The sequence below is a fragment of the Myotis brandtii genome, unplaced genomic scaffold, assembly GCF_000412655.1.
Source record: "Myotis brandtii unplaced genomic scaffold, ASM41265v1 scaffold924, whole genome shotgun sequence".
NCBI lineage: Eukaryota > Metazoa > Chordata > Mammalia > Chiroptera > Vespertilionidae > Myotis > Myotis brandtii.
Window position 1 is genome coordinate 376,082 of NW_005371808.1, and position 10,394 is coordinate 386,475.

General features: G+C 42.2%; 1 protein-coding gene across 1 annotated transcript in view; it reads left to right on the forward strand.

The window, feature by feature from the left end:
- LOC102260699 (kinesin-like protein KIF6) overlaps positions 1 to 10,394 on the forward strand; it is a gene marked incomplete at its 3' end in the record, with an annotated part of 212,356 nt that overhangs the window by 248 nt on the left and 201,714 nt on the right. Inside the window, exons 2-3 of the mRNA XM_005885745.2 lie at positions 3,557 to 3,666; positions 9,823 to 9,897. Coding sequence (XP_005885807.1) covers positions 3,557 to 3,666; positions 9,823 to 9,897 — 185 coding nt within the window. The remainder of the gene's footprint in view (positions 1 to 3,556; positions 3,667 to 9,822; positions 9,898 to 10,394) is intronic.

Below are 10,394 nucleotides of genomic sequence, written 5' to 3' on the forward strand. Positions count from 1 at the left end.
ACACCCGGGCTCTCCCACCCAGCACAGCCCTGTAAGCGCAGACACACGCTCCACAGAGCACATACATACAACCGGGCACACCTGTTCACCCGGGGGCAAACGCATACCCCGATGTGTGTTTGTACACTCACGTAGGCTGCACCTCAACTAGGCACACGTATTGCCCCTTCCTGGGAAACGGTCACGCATCGCTGCACACACACATGCACTCAGACTTGTGTCCCACACTCAGGCAAGGCGTGCAGGAGATGCGTGTCCATACATGTCTGAGACGTTGCAGATAATAGATTCAAATACAGATACACAGAGGCTCTGCACGCAGTAGGCCCTTAGAATTTGTGGACTATATTTCCACTCCGCAGCAGAAACACGAGCTCACTGCATATGCAAATGGATATTTATGCATCCTGACGCAAAGAATACTCATCTACTCTTCATTCAGAAAACATTAGCTGAGCACTCACTGGGTCCTTCCTCTAGTGTTGTGAGCTCGGAAGGGTACAGAGAAAGTTAACACATTGCCCTTGCTCTGAGTAGAGGAACTTTGAATGCTTCTTAAATGTTTCAAAACTTTGTTTTCTCTCCTTGGAAAGGGGCTCAGTCATTCTTACTAATGTGCTTTGTCTGCATTATCTGTGGTTTTCATGAAAACCCTGCAAAGTTAATGCCATTTTCCTCATTTTATAGATGAGGAAACTGAGTCTCAGGATGAATAATGTGCCCAAGCCACCCACCTCTCAAGTGGCAGAGCCCTGATTTTAGCGTAGGATTTTAAAAATTATTATTATTCCAAAGCTCTTGGCTCTTCAGACAACCTTTTTGCCTCACAAAGTGGGGATTTAGGCAAGGGCAACTGGAGTCTTATTAATCAGTGCCTGGAATGGGTGTATTACTAATATTTTATCTCTAGCCCATATCGATACTTCTACACTGGGCACATGTATAAATGTAACATCATAGCATCTCATAGCTTAGCATTTGCCATGTGTAATTTGTGTATTTATGTATTCTCCTCAAACAAGGAGAATATAGTGTCTTTGTCATCACTTTTTTTTTTTTACTCATGAAATGCATTGAAAAGATGAATGAGAAGACTCCAAAGGAAAGATTGGCTTTTTAAAAACAAGGAATAAAGCAGTACAGAGAGTTGATATGGGTTTGAATAAAGCAGTACAGAGAGTTGATATGGGTTTGAATAAAGCAGTACAGAGAGTTGATATGGGTTTGAATAAAGCAGTACAGAGAGTTGATATGGGTTTGAATAAAGCAGTACAGAGAGTTGATATGGGTTTGAATAAAGCAGTACAGAGAGTTGATATGGGTTTGAATAAAGCAGTACAGAGAGTTGATATGGGTTTGAATAAAGCAGTACAGAGAGTTGATATGGGTTTCTTCCCAATTTCTTTCCTCTTACATTCACGTACAAGAAGGTTTTAAAAAGTGCATCATATGTAAAAGGTGTATGTAATGCCTGCCTCCCCTTCTCCCCCTCGATACTTAGTAAAAATGTTGAACTTGTGCACATGGACTTTGCAGTCAGAAGCAGGTGCTTAGATATGGTGATGTGACAGGATAGAGGCAGAACTGTGGATGGGTTGATGGAGATTCTTGGATTTAATATTGAACTTTCTCTTTTCTTAAAATGCAATGTTTGGGTATTTTAATGTGTCTTCTTCTGCATTTCTTTTGTGGGATTCTGTGTAGTAGATTGGTACTCCACAAGTGTTTTGAGGTGTCATACTGTATTTTCATAATGTCAGGTTTCTTACTGAGATGCAACATTATGCCACATACACAAAACCGAGAGAGCACAGATGAACAAATTTTGAGTTAGTGTATCCCTGCTCTCCCTTAGAAATCCCACTTTTAGCATCCTATCTTTTTTGGCCCCCAAAGATTGTATGGTTGTTTCTCAAACTGGAAATGCTGCTTGTAGCTTTAAACCAAGAGTGATTCAAAGTGGGTTTTTTCTCTTCATTTTATGATTCCACTGCTCCATTAATCTTATTTCTTAAGGCACTACAGTGATTTATAGGCTAATAAATCAGAAAATACCTAAGATGAACCTCTGATAATGGCAATGCTTTTTATCGAACCTGGGACCCCTCAATTCGCAGGCCGATGCTCTACCCACTGAGCCAAATCGGCCAGGGCTCTTTGTTTTAATGCGTGGCAGCCCTCACTCATGTATGTTTCACGTCTTACAATCCCTTTTACTCACCTGTCTGGGCATTAATCTTTTTTTTTTTAATGTAGTGACCTACAGGATATAATTTTTAAATGTCTCTTGAGAAAACCTAGCCATAAAACCATGCACCTGATGCCATTACTTTCTACAAATAATGTCATTTTACAGAGATTCTTCACATTTTACAGAGATTCTTCACTAGAAGTCTGCTTAGGAAAATTATTCAGATTTTCTGGAGATTTAGGTAGGCTTTTATTTGTTTAGGAATATGACTTTCCCCCATAATCAAGCATCTAATTGGGTCTTAAACAGGAAGTATTGCTTGTTAGAAATAATTTTATTTCCTGGTGAAAGACAAGAAGTCTTTCTTAAAAACCTCTAAATCTAATGACTAACATTTTTTATGGTGCATTACAAAATACTTCCTTTCCATGACGTCATTTGATCCCTGCAGCAATCTCGTAAAGGGAGGCAATTCTGTTTTCCTCATTTTAGGTATAAGGAACCAAGATTCTGAAGTGGTGGCTGGTCACACATCTGGTAAATTGAGATTAGCGTTAGGCCAGGTCTTTGGACACAAAAAATCATAGATGTTTCTTTATTCCACATGAGCTTTTTATAAGCTTGACTTTTGATATTTTCTGGCCAATAAATAAAGGAGTAGGTAACCAAGAAGACAGAGAATATTAAGTTGAAAGGGGGTTGATTAAGACCCTTCATTCCATATCAGCTTCGTGGTGAAATGACTTTCCCAGGTCATTTGCTAATTAGTGGCTGAGCTGGAAGTACAACCTTGAAAATGACATCAAAGACATGAGATATATGTGTCTTTTGAAACCACATATCTTTTATGAAAAGCCTGAATACGTGTCATGAAAACTTGGGCTTCTTTGAACATAACTTGAATGAGAGCATTCTTTTGAGCTCTCTGAGAAGTCTCAGACCTAGTCCTTTTTTCTTCTTGTCTAGCATTTTGTAAATGCTCAGAAATGCTGTTGCTTGTAATAAAGTGTTAATTTCTGGTCCATAATTCCAAAGCAATATTTATATAAAATGCTGTTTTCAGGGTTATTGGTTTCTCAACAACAGAGGTACTCAAAAATGTTCAGATTTGAATATTAGATTGTCAAAGAGGATCTGAGCTTTGACAGAGCATTGATTTAGGTTTTACCTCTTGTTCAATTTCATATATTTGTTTGAGGCTGCGCACAGTTCAAAGAGGAAAATTACCCAAATTGTACTATGTTTTGACTTTTTATCTTAAAAGTATATTTTTTATAAGATTTCAGTGCACAGCGTAATAATATGGTCATAGTTCAAGCCTGAAATTCACCACTTTATATTCATTTGCTGTCTTCATGTTTGCAGATTTATTCCATAGATGAAGATGAAAAAGTTACACCCAGCTTGGAAATTATCTTACCTCGTGATTTGGCAGATGGATTTGTGAATAATAAGCGAGAAAGCTACAGATTTAAGTAAGTGTATCTTTCTCCTTCTTTATATTTGTTTTGCTATTGAACAAACACATACTGCACTCATATCCATGGTGAAATTCTTAGCAGCATGCGCTGGGGAGAAGGCAGGGCAGTTCTTTGTCATCTGGCAGATGGAATTTTTTTTATATATATGTTTTATTGACTTTTTTACAGAGAGGAAGGGAGAGGGATAGAGAGTTAGAAACATCGATGAGAGAGAAACGTCCATCAGCTGCCTCCTGCACACCTCCCACTGGGGATGTGCCCGAAACCAAGGTACATGCCCTTGACCGGAATCGAACCTGGGACCCTTGAGTCTGCAGGCCGACGCTCTATCCACTGAGCCAAACCGGTTAGGGCTGGCGGATGGAATTTAAGTTGTCTTTTTACTGCTGTGCCCAAAGCTGAAAGGAGGGTATGTTTCTGTATCCACCATGGTATCCCAAGGTCCCAGCCTTGCTTTGCCACATCAGTGTTATCCTTTTCCTACCTGGCTCTCTAGGGGTTAGATGTGCCCGCAAGGTACATGCCCTTGACCGGAATCGAACCTGGGACCCTTGAGTCTGCAGGCCGACGCTCTATCCACTGAGCCAAACCGGTTAGGGCTGGCGGATGGAATTTAAGTTGTCTTTTTACTGCTGTGCCCAAAGCTGAAAGGAGGGTATGTTTCTGTATCCACCATGGTATCCCAAGGTCCCAGCCTTGCTTTGCCACATCAGTGTTATCCTTTTCCTACCTGGCTCTCTAGGGGTTAGTTAGCACTTACAGGAAGTTCATTGCATGACTAAACGTTATTAAAGATAAGCACTTAAGGTCCGATCTGTATCCCGTATAGGTGAGCCTTCTTTATAACATAGATGATATACAGACCTCAGCGCATGCATGAACAGTCTATATCTGTACTGTCCAGTGTAGCAGCCGCTTGCCGCAGGTAGCTCTGAAGCACTTGAAGTGTAGCTAGTCCAAACTGAGGCTAGTAAGTGAAAAGTACATAAAAGATTTTTGAAAGCTTAGTATGAAAAAATGTAATGTAAAATATCTCAAGAATATTTTCATATTGATTCCATATTAAAATGATAACATGTTTAATATATTGTGTTAAGATCTATTAAAACCAATTTCACCTGTTTCTTTTTACTTAAAAAAAAACATGGCCCCTAGGACATTTTAAATAACATTGGTGCTCACATAATGGACTGCATTACATTGCTCTTGGACAGTGCTGAACTGTGAGGTTCAGGTGAAAAGTACCAAGCAGCCACCCTTGAACTGTCACCCTTTAGTGCAAACACTCTCCAGTAGCCAGGCCTGCAATGTTGGGATTATGGCTAGTTTATACCGTCTTTATTCTCCAGTTTCAGATTATGCGATGTCCTTTATCGCCCACTTTTGATTTTTGGAGAAGTTTGAGCCCAAGTTAAACCCATATTTGATCTGTGGCTTGTGCTTAGGTGGCGGATTGCTGGGTGCGGCTGAAGACATCCTAATTGCTCTCTTGCTTTTCTTCCTGAACTGTTTTACATGGTCCTTATTATGTAGCTATTCCAGCCCTTGCCCCTTGGATAAAACCATCCTGGATATTTTATTTTCATGGTTCTCTCTCACTCTTCCTCATATTTATTTACTCTTATTTGTTTGTCTCATAAAGTTCTCTGGTCTTCACAACTCTGCCCTTTGTCGGTCATGCATGTATCTCTCTCCTACTTCACCCATTGTCTTGTGTTCCTTTCACAATAAGTACAAGCAGGATTGCTAGCAATTGCTCACATAGTGGGGGGGTCCTCACCTTGCCTTTTTGGCTCCCCATCACCTTTCATTCTGTCCTTTAAGAAGTAGCCTTATAGTAAGTGACTTCATTTTTCTGAAGGGGGCATTCTCCCACTGGTGTAAACTTGCTACATACCTTAGTAGCTATGAATGCATGATAGCTGCCCTACACCATTCTCTACAAGCCACACTTTGCTAAAGCATTTTATTCAGCATGCTTCTGTTTCAGCATGTTGCCGATGATTAAGAAAAATTGGCCATGTCGCTATGAATTGGCCCTTTCCAAAGTATTCTTTAGGTTATATAGATACAGAGAGAATTTAAATATATGGTTATTGAAAAAGTGCTGTTTGCCCTGGAGAATATTATGCTAAGCGAAATAAACCAGAGAAAGACAAGTATCACATGATCTCACTCATATGTGGAATCTAATGAACAAAATAAACTGATGAACAAAATAGATCCAGAGACATAGAACCATGAACAGACTGATGAACAGACTAAAGGTGGGGTGAGGGATGTGAGGATTAACCAGGGAACTTATATGCATATGTGCATAACCCATGGACACAGACAATAGTGTGGCAAAGGCTTGGGAGGGCGGGTGTGGGGAAGAGGGGGTCAATGGGGAAAACAAAAAACAAACAAAAAAACAAAGCAGACATCTGTAATACTTTCAATAATAAAGATAAATTTTAAAAATAAATTGTAAAGAAATATATCACAAAGAAAAAGTGCTGATTGCTTATTTTAAAATCACTTAATCATTCTTTCTAAATCTCTGAATTAGAAATATTGGTTTGGTATTTTAAATAAAGATATTAATAAAATATTTAACATATACATATGATCAGAGATACCTATGTAAGCATTTTAAGGCTGTTTTCTCCCAAGAAAAATCCACTTAACCAATAAACATTTATTGATCATTCACTGTGAGCTGTTTTCATGGCTAGGAACACAGCAGGGAGGGCAGCACAGCCCCTGCTCTGATGGTGCTTACATTTTAGTGGGAGGAGATGGGCAAGAAGATCAATAAGTACAATGTGTGTCAGAAAGTGTTAAGGGCCATGGAGCCAAACAAGACAGTGAAGGGGTCAGAGGAGTGCTGGTGAAGGGCAGCAAAGGGGAGGGAAGGTGGCAGCATTTCACAGGCCTCTCAGGGGAGGTGGACAAGAGGGCGACATTTGAACAAGAACTTGAAGGAGGCAAGGAAGCCAGATATTCAGATATCTGAGGAATGGGAAGTCCAGACCAAGAATATAGTGAGAGCTAAGTCCCTGAGAGGGAGGAATGCCTGGATTATTGAAGAGAAGGCATCTGTGTGGCTTGAGGAGAGTAAGCAAGGGCAGGGGGGTGGGGCGGGGGAGAGGGGGCAGCAGGAAGAAGGTTAAAGGGGCAGCAGAGTGGCCAGATCATATGGAGCTCTTCCCCAAAGTGCCATGGGAGGTAATGGAGGATTTTGATCAGAAGAATGAAACAATCCCACTTAAGTTTGAGCAGGATCATTCTTGCTAACATGTAGCAAATAAACTAACTGTAAGGGAGTAAAGGAGACCAGGCAAGACATTTTGGTAGTTTGGGCCGGGGTAGTAGCAAGTGGAAATGTTGAGAAATAGTTGGATTCTGCAAGTATTTTAAAGGTCAGAGATGACAGAGTTTGCTGATGGGTTGCGTATAGAGTGCAATGGAAATAGAGGAGCCAAGGATGCCCTAAGGGTTTTGGACTGAACTTCTAGAAGGATGGAGTTGTCATTTCCTGGGCTGAGGAAGGCCAGGACGAGCAGTTTCTGGGTGGGGAGAGGTCAGTATGTGCCAGATTTGAAATAGACTTTAGAAAAAGCCTACACAACCTCCTCATGATGAACGGGCCTCCTAGGAATCAGGAAACCCAAGTCATGTCTCAAGGTGCATTATTGGCTTGCTCCAGGGCCATGAGTCAGTGGCTTTATGTCCCCAGGATAAAGCAGCCTCTTCCGCTGTAAAAGATGACACTCAAGTTGGTAAACTGTTTTGCTCTGCAAAGGTTTTCAGAAAATAGATGATCACAATGCCTTTTCAGATTACTGTGCAGCTATAATTATAAAAGATAAAATATTTTGGGATGATGATTTGATGTTTAATGCTATTGTATGGTTTATGGAAACCCCGGCCATCTCTTTGGTTTACCTGGGGGTAGTTGTCATTCCTGTAACTTAAGGAAGTGGGGCTGGGAATGGCTGTTGACTTAGCCAGTCATCGTCAACCTGGTAAAGAACCAAATCAGCCTCAGCCTCATCCTCACAAGCACCACTGGGTCTGTGTTCAGTGTCACAGCCAGCGGGGCCCGAACAGCACAGAGTGGCCGTGCCCCCTGTGTTTGTATCTGGGCCCTGGTGCACGGATAGGGTGTGAGGCGTGTTCTGGGCACCCACGTTAATGTCGTTGTCTAAAACATAATCTTGCCTCTGAATGACGTAGCAGCCAGAGTGCCCTGCAATCTCTCTTTGTATATGGTTTCATTGTTAGTTTCTTCAAATGGGAGGTTGATAAGCTATACGCAGGGGTGGGGAACCTTTTTTCTGCCAAGGGCCATTTGGATATTGTTAGCAATAAAGTCAGTGGTGGTCCATTTTCGAGGCAAGGCATTTAACCCTGAATGGAAAATTCCTGGTAGTTTGCTTGCATAATGGCCTGCTGATGTGACCAAGTTCAGGCACCTGGAGAGTCCCCAGGCAAACAGGATGTTGGGGAGGGACAAACTGACAAGGGGGCTTAAACTGGGAAGGAAAGAATACCCTCTAAAGAAATAATGAAACTTAGGTGACGGTTCCAGGAAGATTGTACACCCCACAGTCCTCAGCCAATGAGGAACCAGGGGAGGGACCTGCACAGCAGGGAATACAATACTGGTTGTAACCACTTTGGGCTTGCCTGCCCAGCAGACACCCGATCTCCCAAGACCGACATTAAACGCCTTGTTTTTGCTGTAGTTTGTGTCTCCATGTCCATTTTCTTTTATTTAATTTTGGACTGGTGAGTGTATTTGTCACAGATATTTATAATATTTGCAGACCATGTAAAATTCTCAACTTACCAATGATTTCATGGGCCTTATATGGCCCGCAAGCTGGACATTCCCCACCCCACCCCTGAGCTATAGGGATGTTTTGAAATTAATTTTGATTAAAGACAATGAATTCCATTTTATTTTATATTCTCAGCCCCACTCCAGATAGCCTTCTGAACTCCCCAGAAGTGAAAACAGTCCTCCATTTCATGTCGTCTCTACATTAATCGAAGATGTGCCCAACTTACTTGTGTTAGGTAGACACATAGGCCGAAGGTTTCCAAGCCACTCTGAAAGCTGCGTAGGATGCCCTCAATGTGTTTGTTTTAAAGGCTTAGCTTTAAAGCATCCCTCTGACCCCCACAGTTTTTATTTTGAAAACTTTTCAATATGCTGAAGAGGTGGAAAAATAATGCAACCAACTCTTCCTATATTCTATGTGGGAGATCCACCAATTGTTAACATTTTACCTTATATACTACCTTCCTTCTCTCTCTCTCTCTCTCTCTCTCTCTCTCTTTCCCCTCCCTCTCTCTCTTGCTTTCTCTCTCTCTGATGTTTTAATGGGGGACAGACTTGCTGGTGGCAACTCACCACACCGTAGAAGAATAGGTTGTGTGTTTCCTGCCCTGGGCATTCCTCGGTGGGTGTGACCCTGCACTAAGCCAAGTGAGCAGCAATGCACGAAGCGTGAACTTGACTCCGTCACACCTCCCCATGCCCAGCCCTGCCAATCTGATATGGACTTCTCTGTGCAGGCCAGTCTATCTTCCTTCACTTTTGGACTTTTGACTCATGATCCACAAAGTGAAGTAAAGTTCCCTGGAAATGAAGTAGCCAATACGAGGATGTAGTACCTAACGAGTGGGAAGTAAACTTCAGTGCAGCATTTTAAGACCAAGTTCAATCATCCTACGTTTCACAGCTGCCTTCTGTCCTGACAGGTCAGACATCAGAGGTTCTCTGGCTGTTTACATCCTGGTCTTGGGTTTCCATTTCATGCCCTTATCTCGATGTGCATCTGATGCCAATTGCAGACACTGTCCCCTCTTGAGAGCTGAAAACACACAGTTTGTTATTTGGTTCAAAGCCGCTGCAGCATTTCAGAGGGATTTATTGTGCAGACCCTGTCAAAGCAATACTGTTTACCCGCCGTGTGTATACAGGGAGACAACAGCGCAGTGTGGCTGGGACTACAGGCCAACATTGTGCTAGGGTAGGTGAGCCCAGTGCCGTAAACATGGGCTCATTTACAGAGCCGTCAGAAAAAAGGAAAAAAGATTAATCTAATAGTGTGTGACGGCCCAGCTTTAAGATAATTACTGTTTTCACATTTGCAGATTTCAAAGGATTTTTGATCAAGATACAAACCAAGAGACCATTTTTGAAAACATTGCCAAGCCCGTGGCTGAGAGGTAGGATTGCCTGTGTTCTGTTTAGTGGGTTAGTGGTTTTTCATCGTGTCTTCAGTTATCAGATAATCGTGGTAACGCGCCTCGATGTATTAGTTACGTACACAGGCTGCAGGGCACGTAATGACGATCGCATTAAAACCCTTTATTTGCAGAGCTGTTTGTTTTAGATTTAGACTCCGAGCCTCAGAACAAGCCGGTGTGATAGACGGAATAGCTCTGTTACTCCCATTTGAAAGCTACATAAATCTCGGAGGATCAGAGAGATTAAGTGGCCCTGTTCTGGTCGATGGCTGGTGGTGCAGAGCCCCAGGCGGTGTTCTGGCAAGGCCGAGCTCTTCCCTCAGCCCCGTGTTCCAGGGGTTAGATGGATGTGGGACTCGGGGTGGGTGACACCTGGGAGGCCTGCTAATGGCTGACCCAGCTCCACCTCAGTGTAATAGCTATATTTCACAGCCTGGTCCTTCACCTCGAGGACCCTTTTATTTCTGTGTGTCCAG